Below are 17,959 nucleotides of genomic sequence, written 5' to 3'. Positions count from 1 at the left end.
CATTGCACACTGCAGAGCCCGGGTATGAGCACGCATGAGCATGTCCTCCTGTCCTTCAAATTGCTCCTGGAACCGGTTTTCCAGCCACAGCCGCCCTGGCCCAGCACAACATCGTCAGTGGCTTCTCGCTGCTGAGGTACCTGCAGTCTGCAGTGCTGGCTTTTTAGGGTGGCAGCATGTGGCACAGCGTTAATAGCGCCATATTTACACATAATAATAACAACGTTTATTACCATTATCGGTTGGTAAATGCCCCCAAGCGGCAAACGGCGCTGCCCTCGCCATGAAGTTCGCGGAACACCCTTGCCCAGGTATCCCGCCGCCAGGACTACATTTCCCGGCAGGCACCACGGCGGCGCTGGCGTCCCTCCCGGCGTGCAGCGCGGCCGCCTTCCCGCTGTCTCATTGGCAGTGCCAGGCGGTTGCCCCGCCCCGCCGTGCGCCGCGGGTCTCTGTGGGGTCGGCTCGGCGCTGGTGTTGTGAGGGCAGTGGGCTGTGGGGCAGGTGGTGCCTGGGCCTGTTCGGTGCCGGCAGGGGGATGGGTTTCCGGGCCGCTGCCCTGGCGAGGGGTGCGATGTGTGAGTACCGGGGCGGAGGGGAGCAGAGGGCCCTGGGAGCTCTGTGGCGGCTGTGGGGGTGATGGGGGGTTGCTCCGGCTCTGGTGGAGGGGGCGGCCTAGGGAGGGGAGCGGGGCAGGCCCGGCCTAGAGGGGCTGTAGCCTGGCATTTTGCCTTGGGGCAGGAATACGTCTCGCTTTGCGTTGTGAGCATCCTTTATTGCTGGAGTGATCCCTGAACTCTGTTATCCGGTTAAATATAAGCTTTGTTAGAGCAGTTTCTATCTTGCAGATGTGTAGTTATCATGCTGTCTCTACATGTGTGCCAGAAGCATTTCTAGTGCTGAAGTGTGGCTTTGGGTACAGAGTTGCTCAGTTACCTTCCTCGCGACATACAGCTGAAAAGATGTGTCCCAGTGAAAGCATGTATGAATGTGGTGACAAACGTTGGGTGACTTAAACCGAGTGGGACTGATAGGGTGAAACATGCCTTAACAGTACAATGAAATATGAGATATTTAAAAGTAAGCATTCATCATTGCAAGCAGGGTAGTTCACATGCAAATTTAAGCACCCCTGAACAGTTTTTAATATAATTTATGGCCTTCACCTCGGAAAAGCTTATGAACATTAGATAGAAGTGGCATTGGTGATTAAAGTTTGTACTTTATTGATAGTGGTTTGATAACAATGGTCTCATGCAAGTAAGAAATTTTCCTTTTCACCTTCCATCCTACCCCTTCTGAAGTGCAGCTTTAAAGAAGTTTGTAGAACAGATGAGTTCTGAGGAGTGACCTGAGAGAGAAGAGCAATGTGGTTTGATGGACTTTGTTTTCAGCATGAGTCCCTGGGGCTGCTTTTCCTACATCTTTGCCATTTTTTTCTGTTCTTTTGTCACTTGCTACTTTCAGTCAAACCTCAATTACTATATTAAAGTGAATGACCATTTTGCTGAACTGGTAGGTCCTAGTCTAAAACAGTTAAGATGTCAAAAAAATTGGTTAATAGTTTTGCTGAACTTTGAAATTCTCCCCCCATTAGGACTGCAGTATTTGGGATGAATATTGCAGGTTCTACACGGTAATGTAGGGTGGCTTTATAACTTACCTTGGAGAACAGATTCCCATCCTGAAGTCCCTTCTGTTAAAGGCAACCGTGTTACCTTTTTTTTTTTTTTTAGTCTTTGCTTCACTTCAGTTGAACTAGCAGTAAAAGGCAGCTGCATTTGCATCACCACATATGTTCTATTGATGGATATTTATTTTTTTTTTTTATGTAAAGTTTGTTAAATAGGTGCTATGTTCTAGAGTTTTCAATTCGGGCAAATAATTGGTTTTAGCCAAACTATGTTAGTCTGTTACTTGAGTCACTGTGACCAAACTTCAGGTAACTTCTAGCCCGTACGTCCAAGAATATCACATGTTTGAAGAGATGTCAGCTAAATACATCTTAATTTATGCAGGGCTCTGATATCCAGTACAGAGAGTAACAGTGGCCTCTATCCTACAAATACATATCCAAATTGTGTACAGGGTTGCTAAGACTTGTAGTTAACTTCATCTAGGTAAAATTAAGGTATTTTTCCACTTTATTGTGTAAAGACAAAATTAATAAGGTATCTGCAATCAAATTCCTTTTAACTTCTGGTAATCATCTTTCACAAGATGGTGAACTCTGCCACCAGATGGTGTCATAAGATTTGAGATGTCATCTGACGCAAGCTGATTATAGAAAAATAAGAGGATACTATGCATTACAAATAACTTCTTTGTTTTTGTGAAAATGTTTTTCATATTTGTAGTGTAGATTTTTCTCATCTAGTCCTAGACTGTTTTACATTTTAATCGCAAGTTGATGGAGCCTCTAATGTTTAGCCCTGGGGCAAACCACCTGTCTTGCAGAGGTGTAAGAATTCAGACAGACCCCTGTATTTCTATTGCCTGGTCATTAATGACTGCTGTCTTAATGTTTGGGATCCTTAACTTGAATTTACTTGGCACCGAAGCTCTGTACACTGACATGTGACCTAACTACCTTGGTTTGAGCACCTCAAATCGCTCTCCAGTGACTCTTAATACTCTGTAGTGACTATATAAATAGAAGAAGCCTGATGACTGAATGCTCTTCTATGAGCTCTCCTGCATCTACATAGATCCTTCTTAGGGAACCTGCATCATTTTGCCAATGCCAGGTATCTGCTTCTGTGGAACTGCACTAGATGGGATGTATAGAGTGGTCTGTTTTGATTTGATTTCTGAGTCCTTGCTCATAACTTCCAATAAAGCGGCATAGTATGCATACCTGTGAAGGGTATTATGAGCTTAAATACCCTAGGAAGGGAAAAAACATACAGACAAATGTTACCCACCACTTAATTTTATGCTTATTTCTGTCGTTCTTATAAGGGTCTGTTTGTTGAAGAACCTTTTATAAATTGACACAAGGTTGTCAGAATAAGCTGACGTGAATTCTTTTGTCACATAAATATCTAAATATCTAAGTCACATAAATATCTAAATCAGGTAGGTTATCTGTCCCACATATTGTGGATCACTATGTTGCTTCTTAATTAGATTTTGTCTCGATCATTAGCAATTATATTTGAGGCGTAATGGTAGTAGGGGTACAAAGAATGCCCCTCTCCAAAGGGTGCTGATAGGGGTCTTAGTTAGGAGTACTTTTTCCAGTTTGGGACATTTTTTTAAGAGTGTTGTAAGCAATTTGGAAAGAGGAACAGGAATTTTAATCGGCTCAGGAAATGTGGTATTTGAGAAAAATATCTGAAGAAAGAGTTTGCATATGTCTAAAAACGAACTGGGAGTACAGGGGAAAGCAGAAGCTTTCCAGGTGGGTGGATTTTAGGTGTTCTAAATGACAGCATACAGCAATGATGCTGAGCAGCTCTCCATTCCAATTAGGACAGTGTATATCCCTGAATCTTCCAGCGCGTAAAAAGCTATCACAAGCAAGTTAACAATAAGGTATTTACTTTCACGAGGAAGGAATTATCATCTCAGTTTACAGCAAGAAAAACTTAGTTCGGATATTAGGAAATTATTAACGTTGCTTATATATAGGGAATTAGACGATGCAGTTTGATTGTGACTTAAGGTATATCTATTCTTCTTAGACCTCATTCTTAGACTTACTTGAAGTAAAAATACATATCAGTGAAAACTCTGTGTTCATGCCAGGTGTTCCTGTGCCTGCACAGGTCTGTTTGTTTAAGGTATTTCTCTACAGTCTCCTTATCTCCAGTATGCCTTCCCTATATAAAGCCAGCCATGCTCATGGGATAGCATGCAAACAGTTTCTGATAGATGTCTTGTAGGTTAGTTAGTGGAGTCAACTTTATTGCTTTTAACAGGAACTTAAAGAACTTTGATCTATGAAATAACTCTTCTCTTCTGGCTCTATGTCAAAGTAGTTGAGCACTTGGCCACCCAGTTACAGCATTTGCTGTGCAGTGGTGCGTTTTCACTGCTGTGGGGTCTTGAGTACTCTCAGTCTGTCATGAGGATGAAGTTAAATCTTGGAAAGCAGGGAGGAATTTACCTTAAAAGTCCTAGTTGTGGTACAAGTATTTTAAATATTGTGCAAAGTTATCTCCTTTGCCATTTAAAAAAAAAAAACCCTGTGACTACAAAGTAGTTTGTACACTGCATGATAGTGTGCTAGAGGAGAATAATGCTGTTAGTCATGACTTAACTTTAGTAAGTTCTTAAGTTTCTGGCTGTTGATCAGGTGAAGTTGTACAGATCTGCATCTCAGTAGAAAGATTAAAGTGCTTCCTATATATGCCCATAAGTAATTTTAAGGTAATTGGTAAAGTTACAGTCTAGCAAGTGGATGCATAGTGAATTCAGATGCCTCAAGGGCAATGAATCTGAGAAGGAAAGATAGGCTTTGAATGTCGGTGCTTTATTCCACGTTAAATTCTGCTCGAGGTGATGAAATTTGAGCATAGTCCTCAGTCTTGTTATGATGAATTACTTGGTTTTGTACAGCATTCTCACAGTGGTACAGGACTTTGATGTTTGGAGCAGTGTGTAATACAGGGAAATGGTTTTATAGTGATAAAATTTTTCCCTGAGAAAATCTTGCTCTATTACTAGGCTTTACTAAATTATTATTTGGTTAGATTAGCAATTGTTATTGCTTTGTAACATTTGTTTATCACAACAGGTGGCTGGATGCAGCTTTTAAAGGCCTATGTGGGGTTCTCCAGGTTTTCCTGTGAAAAGGCCTGGCTTCTTGGCAGATTAGCAAAATAAGTTATGCTGATAATCAAACTACTTATGGTCTAATTTAGCAGTGGTTGTTTAAGTGCTTTCCAGGGCCTAAATACACTGCCGTTCCTAATTCTTCTGAGCAAGAGGCTTCTCTCCAAGTCAAAATGAGCTTGTGTCCACCATTTCCTCCCATCAGCCAACGAAAGATTTTTATGAATGCGCTTTGTGGTGAGTTGCTGCTTTCCTCCTTGCTCTCCTCTCCTATGTCTATGGCAGCTTGTATTACTGTTCTACAGCTCAACTAGGATGTGTGCAATTGGTTGCTGCAGGAGAGGTCACTAAAACAAAAGGAACAACATCCCTGTGAGGAGCTGAGGAGCACGTTGCTGCAGAGCATTCTGCCGCAGTGAACTTCTAGACTCCGGTTCTTGTCAAGTGTAGAGTTTCCACTGCTGTCTGTAGGGACGTGCAGCATTTAGGCAGGCCTTCAGACAGGCCAGCACTGCTGAGCTCTTTGAGGCCGCCTGAGGATTTCTAGGCAGCTGGAATGCTGGGCTGCCCGCGCCACTCCATGGCACTTGTGGCTTTATATAGTCAGTGTTCCACCACTGCTCTGTAACAGATTTAACCTTGACGTACATTTTTAATGTATGTTATCCGGTAAGGTTGAATAACTGTGGACAAATGGATGTTGTAGCAGGAAGTAGTCTAATGCCTTATTTTCTTTGTAGACTATTTTTACTTGTGAGAAGTGTTCTCTAAAATCTCTGTAGCAGACTTGCTTAAGTTGATTAAAACTCAGTGGGGTTTCCAGGCTCTGGGCAGCTGCAGCCTATGGGCAAGTTGCATTGACATCACATTGTTGTAAAATGCATCTCTTCGCTTTAAAACAGACATAAAAAAAATCACCCACTGAACAGTTACGTTTCCTCAAAATACAAAGTTGTTGTAACATCTCATTTGTTTGAAGGCTTTACATTTTGCTGTTGACGTGTTTTTCTTTTATATGGTGGTGGGTTCTTTTTGGCAAAACCTTATCTTTGCTTGCAGTTTGATGCTCATTTTTAGAGTAGGTCATTTTCCCATTAAGGTCCCATAAGAGGTAATTTCCTATGCTATGCAGCAAGTTGGTGATTTCAATAGTACAAACTGTTAAATCTGGTAAAAGCTTGAAGATTGTTTGGTGTTTAAAGTATGGGATTTTTTTTTTGTGTTAAGAATTCAAATATGCCTGCATTTATGTAGAGAAAGCTATGTTTAGGAAGTTTCTCAGTTTTGTGGTTGAACAGAACAGTGTGTGATGAGATGAAATGCCATTACTGACTACATGGCTCAAAAGCTGTCTGGTTCTTGTCACTGTTGCGTAGTGAATGAGGGAATGCCTTGAATTTATAATGCTTTTCAAAGTACTTCATGAAAGTTCTCTTACAGTGAAACTGAAGTACTTCAATAGTGAGCCTTGGGTTTCCTAGCAGGATTTGTGAGAAAGCTAAGGATGAGGGAAAATGGTTTATCTCTATGTAGACAGTAAGTCATGAGGTGATCTGGAAATAGAACGTGGGTCAGTCTTCTCCCAGACCCTGTAGCATCTACTAAATCTCTGAACTTCTGAGTCCTTGCCTTTGAGGGCTTCTCTCTGTGGAGGTGAAAGTTTCACTTTTCATAGTGACATCCAATAGCATTTGAATTCCATTAGTATTTTTAGTACTCTGTCATAAGTAATGACCAGTTGATTGGGCAGTTAGCCTAAAACTCTTCCTGTAATCGTGTATAGTTACTATATGTTTTAATTAGCCAAAACAGGTGTAATGTTAGCTTTACTTGTGAAAGCTCTTTCATGTTATGAGCTAACTGCTGTGAGCAAGTCACCATACTTTACTGGCCTGCTTTTCCTGACTAAAGTCCCATGCTGCTGTTCCACTCTTGTGCAGAGTGAATTCTGTAAATATTCAAGTAATCTTGAACAAGATCCTGAACACATGTAGGGAATTATTCTGCTAAACTACAAAGTATTGCTAGTGAAGAATGTTGTGGGAGTAGAGAATATTTTAATGCAAAGGAAATATCTGAAATTTGTGCAAGGACTAGCACCCTTGCTTTTTAATCACATTAAAATAGCACACCTATATTGGGGAGGCATCTAAACCTTTGTCACTTGTGTATCATCATAAATAATTCTCTTAGCTCTGTTGCATTGGAGCTGCACAGATGATCTGTGTATAAACAGTATGTTGATGATGTGCTACTATACTCACCTAATAACCTATTGGAAAACCATAAGGCTGAACTATCTCATTTTCTATCTCTACTCATAATTAGCTTAAATTTTCCTTAGCTGCTGTCTCAGTTTAAATAAGTTTTGAAACAAGTTAGACTCTTTATGTATGGTTTCAAATGATTGCAAAATGCTTTGCTCCAAAACTTCTGTGTTCTGACCTTGCATGCACATTATCACATAATTTTATATGCATGCTCTATATGACCTAGGCTGGTGCAAAGTTCTGAATGATCTTGTACCTTTGTCAGGGATGATTTGTCAAAATAAATAACTGTTACTAATGATTCGAGTACATCAGGTGCCTATGTGATAAAGCTAGGAATGCATATTTAAACACCATCAGGTGAGATCAAGAATGGAACCCTAGGAATGCTAGATGGGGAACATAAGAAGATGACTGAATCTCCTGTTGTGTGTTAAGTGTGTTTGTACTGGTATGATGAGGTGGATTTTTTTAGAGAAGAAACTAAAGGTGAAAAGGCTATTGCGATTCTCTTCCCCTTTAGGCTGGACAGATGCTGGTGCATATGTTAACTGTAAATGGACATACAAATCTGGAGGAAAAGAGTTATTTGTCAAAGAACTGCATTTTGGAAAAAGAGAGGATGTGTTTTTAAGTGCTTATTTTTGTTTGTTTACTGTTGGACAGTACCACTGAATGTCAGTGCTGCCTTAACTCTAGGTAATCTGGACTTGGTAAAAATCCAGTTCTTGCCTTTTGCTTGCAGCTTCTTCTCAGTACCAGATTTGGAGGGTTTGATGGCCCTGATACAGAAGGTTGATGGTAAATAATTAGAATTAACTTTGTAGAGTGAGCTCTGGAGGTGATCTGTTGAAGAAGGCTCTGGTGGGTTAAGTTTGGTGGTATTAGCTAGGTTATCTCTGAATTTGACTAATGTAAGATAGCAAAGCTTGGAAGGATTTGTCTTTTTATGTGGAGGTACATATCTTTTTACTACTAGGCATTTTTAGTTCTTTTCACTAGGCATTTTTATTTCTTTTCACTTTAGGGTGAGGAACTGCCTTTGCCAAGTCAATAAAAAGTTACTATAATGCTTGATCATTCTGTATTTTAGTGTCTTTTCAGAGAAAGAAAAGCTCAAAGATTATACTCTGTTACTTATGCAGACATGTCCATCTCTGTATTATAGCCTAGACTGTTATGTACCTCTCCAATTGCTCTCCCAATGAATTCAATTTTATGATAAAATACAAAACAACATTTTATTTGAGCTGATGCTGCTTTCATTTGCATATATGCAAGTCTACTTAAGACCAGTGTTAAAATGTCTAATATTGTGGTGCAAAGTTTTGAATAATCTTGTACCATTGGGAATAATTAATGAAAATCAATAACTTTTATTAATGATTCAAATACATAAGATGCCCATGTACAGCATGGTGTTAGAGAATGTATCTTAAAATACTAAATTGAGTATTTCAGTACATATATACATGTAGTTCTTATGGAGGTTAATGAGAAAAATGCTGAATTTAAATCACTTTAGGCTTTATTTTATAGTGAATAAATGGACCAATAAACCTTGAAGACCGGTGGTCTTTGATGTCATGAATGGCCTTCGTTTCATTTTCCTAGGGCCTTATAAATATCTTACTTGAGCTGACCTGCGTACCAAAATAAAGATCTGAGTTTGACCTGCTTTGTTTCCCCAATTCCTTATCTCCCTCTCATCATTCTAGTTGAAAAGTGTTTTGTTAATCTGATTTGAGTAGCTGAGAGGATTCCTACAGATCTTTATTTGCTTGTAGAATAAGTGCTATGTCTTGGAGGACAAGGAACAAAATGAAAGAAAGGGAAGGCTATGGTTTTTTTTATAGCCGTTTTAGATGACTATTCAGAACCACCTTATCTTTTTTGAAAAATAATGATTATGCACAAGGGGTATGTATTCTCTTAAAGAAACTCAGCACAGGTGTTTTCTTGAATAGTAACTTATTTTTACTTTCCTTACTAAAACAGATCAATGAAAAAAAAAAAGTAACCCTGAATGTTGATTCTTTTAAAATTATTTTTATTTGCAGGCATGGGATAAGATCTTTCCAGAGTAACAAGCATGGTTCGAGAACGAAAATGCATATTATGTCACATTGTGTACAACTCAAAAAAGGTAAATCATTAACGCTTTACATCTATCGGTAGATATCATTATGAAGATACTACTATGAAATGTAGGAAATGCTTCCATTTTAAAATTGTGTGAAGTATGAGGATTTTTTTCTTCCTCTAGCAGGAATATTATTGATGCAGGTCCATTAAAAATCAAATAATATATTTGCATGTGTTTTAGAGTATCTTTCTTGAAATGAGCTGGGCAGTATGCTTGATTCTGAATGTTAAAAATACTGAAGTCTTTGATTATTTTTTTTCATATTGTTGTATAAAGATAATAAAGTGAAAAGCACTCAGACTCGTTTGGCTATAAATTGTGCTATGTTAAGAGTACTATAATACACAAATTTTTTAATTCCTTTTGGGAGATCTCTTTCCATACGGAAATACAGAATGTGGAATTATGCAGCACAGCATGTGTTTTCATTAATGCATAAATTCGGTGTGTTATCTTCTATACACTGCATATCTTGCAATGCCTGCACTGGAACAGAGTGTTTCTTAACGGACCTTACCCCCATGGCACATGGATATCTTGCAAATACCAATGTATTAATTCACACAACTCCTCAAGGTTGAAGATGTTGCTTTCCCTTTGCAGATGGGATTGCAAGGACTGAAGAGGATAGTGATTAGTGTCTGTTCTTTCAAAGTTTCCAAACGCTTTGGCTCAAACACCAAGAGCAAGTTAAATTTTCTGAACTGCTTCCTTTTGCTGAATTATGAACATTCTTTCTCTTACAGCAGCTGTCTTTCATAGGCAATTAATTATACTACCACTGCAGTTCATGTATCAAGGTTGCTGGAAACTACAAAGTGACACGTTATGCACATCTCAGTTTCTGAAGTGCATCTAGCAGAGTAAAATAGTATGTGATGATGAAATTACAGCTTTATCATTATACAAATACAGAGAGACTGCTCAGAGTGCACAGGAAAACCGTGTTAAGTATTATGATTCTGGAGAGTGGTATCAATGAGACTCTCAATAAAAATTATGATCAACAGTAATTTGTCAAAAATCAGTCTAATAAGCTTTGCTACATGCACTCCTGTTTGTCTCCTGGAATTCTGCTCCTCTCTGTTGAATTCTAATGACTCGTGTGCGTCCTTCCTAAGGAAAGGTAATATTATATGACTTCCTGAGAGTAAGACTACTTGTGCTTTCATGGTCAAAATGGGACTGGCAACTGCTACAGCCCTACAGGAGTAGAGTACATCTTCCTGCAAGGCAGGAGAGTTCTCAAAAGTGAGCTTTTCAAATATGATACACCTTTTTTTTTTTTTTTTTTTTTTTTTTTTACCGATTTTGCTTTTTTCCCCATGTTGAAGGAGATGGAAGAACACATGAGAAGCATGCTTCACCACAGAGAACTTGAAAACCTGAAGGGAAGGTATGAGAACAATCTTGCATCCTTCCTCTCTATGCGGTTTGTATGTCATATTCTGGAAGAATTCATGTCCTATTTCCCATACAAGCTGCATTGCACAACTTATTTTCATGCATCGCTTAGTTGCATGCCTTGTGATAAAGCTGACAACGGACGTGTTCTCTTAATGTTGAAAATTCAGGAGGCCAGCAGTGATGTGGAAGAAAGCTTTCCTGTATTACCTGGACTGCAGTGAAATAAAATTAAAAAAACATGTTTTTTAGGTCTTAGCAGTTTCGTGCTTGGTTTCTTGCAAGCATTCTGCCACTGGCAGAATTATGAACACTGGTATTTTCCTTTTTAAAATGTTTTTTAAAAGTTTTACAATGCTATAGAAACAATTGTTGATCTTTTAGACCACTGTGAGAAGACTAATATCTTGGATGTGAAGTCTGCATCTGCTTGAGTGACTGCCTTGTCCTCTTCTACCCTGGTCCAGTTTTTTGGTTAAGGCACCTAACCATGGTGGATGGTGTTTTCCTTCTGGTGTCCTTGATTTTATTTAGAACCTTTGGAAAGCAGGAGGAGGGAGTTAAGGGGTATTCAAATATCCTGATAATATGGAATCAGTGTGTAACCAGAGTGCGCTTACTTAGAGGTGCTTTCAGGTTTATGGGTTTTGAGGTAGCCAGAGAGATCAAATAGTCTGCACTTAAGTATTTGACCTACAGAATAATTTCTTAATCATTTTGCAGCACAAATTTTATATGGAAATGGCAAATCCTTTTTAAACACCTTTTAAAGGACTAAGTGATCCTCTTTCAACTCTTAGAGGTATGGGATACTAATGCTAGTTAAGTTGTGCCAGGTTGAATTCTAGTAGAATTCTTAAACTGTTTTGTTTTATAATGTTTCAAAACTAGAGGAACTTTGCAATTTATTTCTCTTCAGTAACTTTTCATGTGCAAAGCATACATATAGCTGCAGAGAAGTGTCCGCATTTGGAGTACAGGCTTGTACTACATATGTGCCACAGCTGAAGACACTTGTTTGAGCCAGCTGCATAGTACTTTATACTGCTGTTGTGTATAATTGCGAAGTATTGCTGTAGTTCATCTAAATCAGCAACCTAATATGTTTTTAGGTTAAGAATTCGAGAAAATCTGTAGCATATGTGTATGCCCGCTTATATCTGCTAACACTTCAAATTGTCTCTCTAAAATATAAAATAACCCTTATTGCAGGACAATAAGTAAAAATACACAGTTTACCTCAAAATGCATATTAACTGTCAGTAAATAACCTCTGTTGTCTGATTCCTGCTTCCATTGAATATTTGGTTCATTTGTCCAGGGGTCCACGGCTTCACAATAGGTTAGTAAATTGGGAAAACAACTTCCACCATCAGAATCTCTGTCATCAGCCTGTCTTTAGGCAGGGGCTGTGTGGACTGTCTAAGTGTTAAAACATATTGGAAAGAAAATTAAATAATCTTTCCTCTTGAAATTAAATTTGTTTTAGTAGGATTCAGAAAATCTTCAATTTGTTCAGATTAATAAAGTTGTTATTGTGTCACACTGGAAAACGTATGAAAGTAGCTTCTTGGAAGCTATTTCATTTTTTTGAATAAAAATTGCTTTGCAGTAAAGAGGGAGGGCATAAAAATGATAAATTCCTCACATTCCCCACCCTCTTCTTTCTTTCCCTTGACATCGCCATCCCTTACTCAGCCCTATCCTTGGGATTTTTTTTTTCTTGTTCTGAATTCAGCTACTTACTAAAACAGAACTAAAAAAACCCAGATAATTTTATTTTCTTCTCTGCAATGCCTCACACAATGGGGTCATAGGAGCTAGGAACATTCTGAAAATGTGCCTGGAATCAAGTGTGTCATGCTATTCAGTATCTGTCCTGTTGGGTGTGAAACGGATTTGTTCTGTTACTGAACAGCTGGGAAGGGATTGCTTAGAAACCAGAACGTCCTCAGCACTAAACACTGATATAGGGCTTCTGGTCAGCTAACTTGTAGCGTGTTTCTGTTCTGGACTTTCTTCTTCTGACAATGGTTCTGAGATTCTTACCACAGAAAGTGGTGAGGATTCCAGCTTAAAATTTCACATATTTTTCTATCTTATTTCTGGCCTTCTAAGTTAATATATTTTTTTTTTGTTCATGACTCTTGAAGGTAACAGTAGTTTCTAGAAGTTACATATTGTGTCTGGAGTGGCTTGCAAGTGATCTGACAATTCTTGGTTTTCCATTTCCATAATACTGAAATTAAATTAACTTTGTTTCATCAGCATTACATTTGCTATTATTAAGGTAAGTGTCTTAATTTTTTTGGAAGAACGCATAGAAGATGTTTCTTCTCAAAACTAATAATGAACTTCATTTTTCACTGTGCAGCAGCAGCCTTGTTCTCTTCCTCTGTGCTGCTTCTTCCTCCCATTGAAGTTTAGTAGAAGTCTTTTATGATTCTTAGCGCCTTATAAAGCAAAAGGTGCTCCAAGTGGAAAATAAGAAGGACAAGCAACAGCCTTGTGAGTGTGGTTGAATTGTGTAACAGAGGATAATACCACCTCAGTGTGTAATATCAGTATCTCACTGCCTTCAAATTTGATATCCAACTAGAAGTCACTTTTTAGACTTCCGTTGGGGAAAAAGTAAAGGAAATGGACACATTGGTTCACACTTTTCTCCTTGTAAAGTTAATTTAGTAATCTTGAGGGCTAGAATAATTTTCTGAAACTTTGTGAGGTTCTTCTCTTCTTGAAGTCTTACTCCATATGATATATAAGGAGCCAAGTACAAAGCTTAGTGGTTTTTTTTTGTCTTGATTTTTAAATTGAAAGTGAAATACTGCTCTTATACAAGGGATATTGAGTCTGCCATCTGAAGTACACATCCAGTAAATAAAGCTCTTGGATGTTTTCATACTGAGAATACTTTTGTTCTGTTTATTTTGAACTACTTTTGGCCTTCTTGTTGAACAACTACAATTGTGTGGCATTCCTGTGTGGTGGGGAAGTGTGTAAACATGATCAGTGTGTGTCCTGGAGCGTGCCCAGTTCTGGCTGATATTAATAGGGGTGGAGGAAATAAAAATTCCCTTAATTCTAACTATCTTAACTCCCAGCCAATTCATCTTCAATTAAAGCAGTTGTTCGCATAGGAAAAAATAGTGTTGTTTTTTTTCTTTAGGTTCATATAGGTTAAGAGCAGGACAGAGAATTCTAGTCACTACCCACTGAGGTCTTTTCTTTCCAGACTATCAGTTGGTACAAGAATCACAGCTCAGTAACTAGTAACTCACAAATTAGAAGTGATAGAAACAAGTTCTTTGTCCTTAGGCCAGCTGCTAATTCACTGGCTTTGTCCAAAGTAAGCAAAACTTACATTTATTTATAATAAAGTCTATAAATGAGGATGATGAAAGTTTTATGAAAGAATTGAAACACGGGTCTTATGAAGGATTTGGATTGTTCTCTTAAAGCCTAATTAGTACCACTGAGGTACACTTCTTGCTAAGTGTCCCTATGGCTCAAGTGGAATGTTATGTAAAAAGAGCACCTTTTTCAGCAAGAAGTCGGCTTCCTATTTGCAGTTTGCCTTCTGTAATGACCTAAGTTAAAAATAAGTCCTATTAGCAACACGTAGCTGTGCCATTTATGAATGTGGAGAGGATCCTTCTGATAGCATTAGGAAAATTTGCTGATTGTATTAGGTTATGTTTATTGGGTTAGTGAGATACTATATATTGGCTATCTGAGCTTTGAATATTTGAATATTATTAGTGAGTGTGAAGTGTGCAAAATGAAGTACACCCCTCTCTGGAAAACACAGACTAAATTTGTAAGCTACTGGCTTTGTAAATGAAATTTATCCAAATGTTTCATCTGAAATTAGTTAGGCTGCAAAAGACACAAAAATTAAATGTAAAAAGTGTAATTTTTATTAATTACTCTATTTAAAATAAACCCCTCTCTACCTGGGCCTGAATGACTGCATTGGTTAAATATCTCAACTGTGTTAGTAGGAAAACTACAGATTTCTAGGATAAATAAAAGATAGCTGCTGACACTTCCATTAAGCACAAGCACTCCAGTAAGGATGTTGGCTTAATATCTTGAGTGAAAGTGCATCTTTTGATCTTTTTCTCATTCTATTTTTAACTTTTCTCTAAAGAACAGGGATCAGGGATTCATGTCTGCCTTTTTCCTTTATGGATCCTTTTTTTTTTTTTTTTTTTTTTTTTTTTTTTTTTTTGACCCCAGCCATGTGTGTGTATTCCAATGCTGCTGTTACAAGACTTTGGTCTCAAGTGTGCCATGGGGGTACGCAGATCCGCTTTTATGAAGAAAGCCTTGTGGAGGCAGGCAGGGAGTCCTAACTTGGTCCTGCTGAGTTATTTGCAGTGGATTGTGCTCATTAGATTTTTCCTCACTTTTTTTTTTTTTTAAACTGGTGAACATATTTTCCTTGTTTAGGTTTGTTATTAACAAAGTATTTCCTTAACAGTGTAGTATTGAAAGGATTTGTCAGGAGAACAAATAAGGCATTTTTAGAAATCTGAATTTATATTAAAAAAAAAAGATTTAAAAAAAAATACTGTAACCTTAACCCAGTATTCACTGAAACATGAGTAAAGCCATTTGTCTGGAACAGCTGTCCACTTCCTCCAGCTGAAATAATTTCTGTATTTTTTAAGATAAGGCCTCTAAAGTAGAAAGCAGATCTCATGCACACTTGAACCAAATAAAGTACAGTGAACTGAAGACACCCTCCCATCACTCGCAGTGCTGTGGAGTCTTTGGATTCCAGGCAGCAGTCTCAGCTGTCCCAGTTTAGGTTATGTTGTGTCAGGATTGGCTGTATCCATGTACTGCCTCCTCCCTTTTCTAAATTTCACTGGGGGAAGGCTCAAGGCAAGGATTAAATGTAGAAGCTGTCACCAGGCTTCCTCAGTGCAGCTGGCACCGTGGATGGGCTTCAGAGCAGCTCCTGCTAGCTCTGTAAGCCTTCCACTCTGCCTCCTCGCTCACTATGTTTCCTCTGAAAAGATTTTGAGTACAACAATTCAAGAAGAATTCCTCCCCCCAGTTAATGCAGCTTTATTACCAAGTCTTTTACCTCTTGATTGTTGGAAAAAAATCTTTTAAAAACTGACCATCAAAAAACTAGACCTTGAAAGAAAAAGCCAGAGAATTCAAGTAACAAATATACTGAGCAAAACCTAGTTGCCTTGAACACAAGCACATTCAGAGGAAACAAAGTAAGACAAGAGATACCTGCCATGCCTGTTGGCAGAGTTGAAAGTCCACCCTCTGCCTCTCTTCCTAGGGATAGCAACCACGAATGCCGGGTGTGCAGGGTGACACTGGTGGGTTTGTCAGCATATGCCAAGCACATCTCAAGCCAGCTGCACAAAGACAATGTTGATGCCCATGACAGAAAAGAGGAAGAGAAAGAAGAGGCAGAAGAAGAATACCTTGACAAAGAACTCATTCAACTAATCAAGCAAAGGAAGGAAAAGAACCGGTGAGTTTTCCTTTCTCCTCTTAGGTCGTAGATTTGCTTTTAACACAGTTGGGATATGCTCCTAACGCTTAGGTGCTCGTGAAATGTAAACCACTTGTAACCAGTGTACTTGTTAAAAGAACAATCCAAGAGACCTACGTAGATACTGTAGTTTCAAATGTAAATGTGATTCTGCTCAATATTCTTGTTTTATATTGATAAAAACAATCCCCAGTCTGGAATCTTGTGTTTTGAGAGCCCTAATGTTTTTATTTTAATATTTGATACCCATTTAACTGAGAGGCTTAATAAATCTGTCAGTAGTGCTAATATTGTTTGGGGCACAGGGTGTCTGTAGGAACCTGGCCTTTTAGAAACTGTTGCTGAACACGCTTTGTTACAAAACTTTAATCTGTCTGGTTTTAAAATGAGTTAGGATTGTTCTGTCAATGTCACACTAAAATCCCATAATCCTTGACATTTCTTACCTGTTTTATCTTACTGCTTACCGTTAGCTAAACATAATTCTGGTGGCTTACTAGCAAATGGATGGCTGCAGAGAGTAATAAGTACCGCCATTTATCTTCCACGTGACTCTGCAAGTGTGCATCGCTAATATGATGTTCCAGTTGTGAATATATTGTTTGAATAGATTTATGGCATGGCAATGGTATTAGAGGCATGTGATTTTTCAAAGAAGTTCTTGCTGTGGCTAGAAATTTCAGTTAGCACCTCCAAGTGCCTAAATCTGTGGAGATTACCTGATTTTGACATCATCCTGTCATACTAGGGTGTCCCTGTACTGCGTGATGGTTGTGTTTTCATATTGGTCGATGTAGGTAGCAACAACATCACTTTTTCTGCTTTTATGGTAAAACGCTGTCAGTACAGTGGTATTCTGAGGCAACTAAAATCTTAGAAAATCTCTCTCAGCTGGATGCCGGTTTGGAGGGGGGAGACAAAAGAAAGTTTACGGATTAAGTTACTAATACAGAAAATTGTTTCCATTAGATCATAATCTAGTTGAGTGAACTCCTAGAATTTAACGGTATCACATAGACATTCTTTCTCTGCATTCTTGTCTTAGAACTCACTTTATCTTATGCAGTAGGCCATTTCCCATTAGGGAGTAATTATCTGTGCATCTTTTAGCAAAACTGGAATGTGTTGAAAGCTTAAAAGGTGGTACAATATGAATTTCCAGTTTACTCAAATCAATCGTTTTTAAGCACTAGCGTGAAAGTTTCCTGTCTTGCTTGTCCAGGGATCTAAACTGAATGTGTTCCTTCAATGTCAGAAAAAAAACATTTCTGTAATCAGTTTTTGGAAACACTTTTGATAAAACTCCTCATTTGGTAGAATAACTACTTAGAACATTTAGACTGCTGACCCTGGGAATAGCTGTCGGTGTTAAGGTAGCATTTATCTTTAAATGTGCATGTGGTAATTTACCACGTGTTCATGATAAGTCGCCAAGCACAAGCACTCTCCAAAGGGCAGTAGATAGTGGTTCTGGGAGGCTCATACAGACTCAGCATTGCATGCTGTGGTCTGCTGGAGTCTGTTGGTTAAAACAAGACAAAATATTTTTGTATCTGAGGTACAACTTCTGTGGATTTATTACATCTGTGTTTTAACTTAAGCTTTTTAAACTGAGACATGATCTCAGTTGTTTTCTACAATAAGTAGAATAACTAACACTGAAAGAATAGTCTTCGGCAAAAATAATTATCTCACTACTAACGAATTTTTCATTTCTCAAGATAACTCAAATTACAAAGGTTATACAACAGAAAGAAGCTTTCTTTTTGTTTGTTTCTTAATAGCTCAATAACTAGTAAATAGAAAGGAATAATCTTTTCTGAGTTGAACAGA

At 38.3% G+C, this 17,959-nt stretch overlaps 1 protein-coding gene across 3 annotated transcripts in view; it reads left to right on the top strand.

Moving 5' to 3' along the window:
• The first annotated feature begins 434 nt into the window (after positions 1–434).
• ZNF106 (zinc finger protein 106) overlaps positions 435–17,959 on the top strand; it is a 39,813-nt gene continuing 22,288 nt past the window's right edge. For all 3 annotated transcript variants that reach the window (XR_012586693.1, XM_074584660.1, XM_074584658.1), the window contains exons 1-4: positions 435–578; positions 9,110–9,195; positions 10,530–10,591; positions 15,908–16,105. Coding sequence is in view for 2 of the 3 variants with exons in the window: in XM_074584660.1 (XP_074440761.1) it covers positions 9,142–9,195; positions 10,530–10,591; positions 15,908–16,105 (314 nt within the window). In the remaining variant the exon portion in view is untranslated. The remainder of the gene's footprint in view (positions 579–9,109; positions 9,196–10,529; positions 10,592–15,907; positions 16,106–17,959) is intronic.

The sequence above is a fragment of the Larus michahellis genome, chromosome 4, assembly GCF_964199755.1.
Source record: "Larus michahellis chromosome 4, bLarMic1.1, whole genome shotgun sequence".
Classification (NCBI taxonomy): domain Eukaryota; kingdom Metazoa; phylum Chordata; class Aves; order Charadriiformes; family Laridae; genus Larus; species Larus michahellis.
The sequence above is the reverse complement of the archived record's forward strand: the minus strand, read 5'-3'. Positions and strand labels throughout refer to the sequence as shown.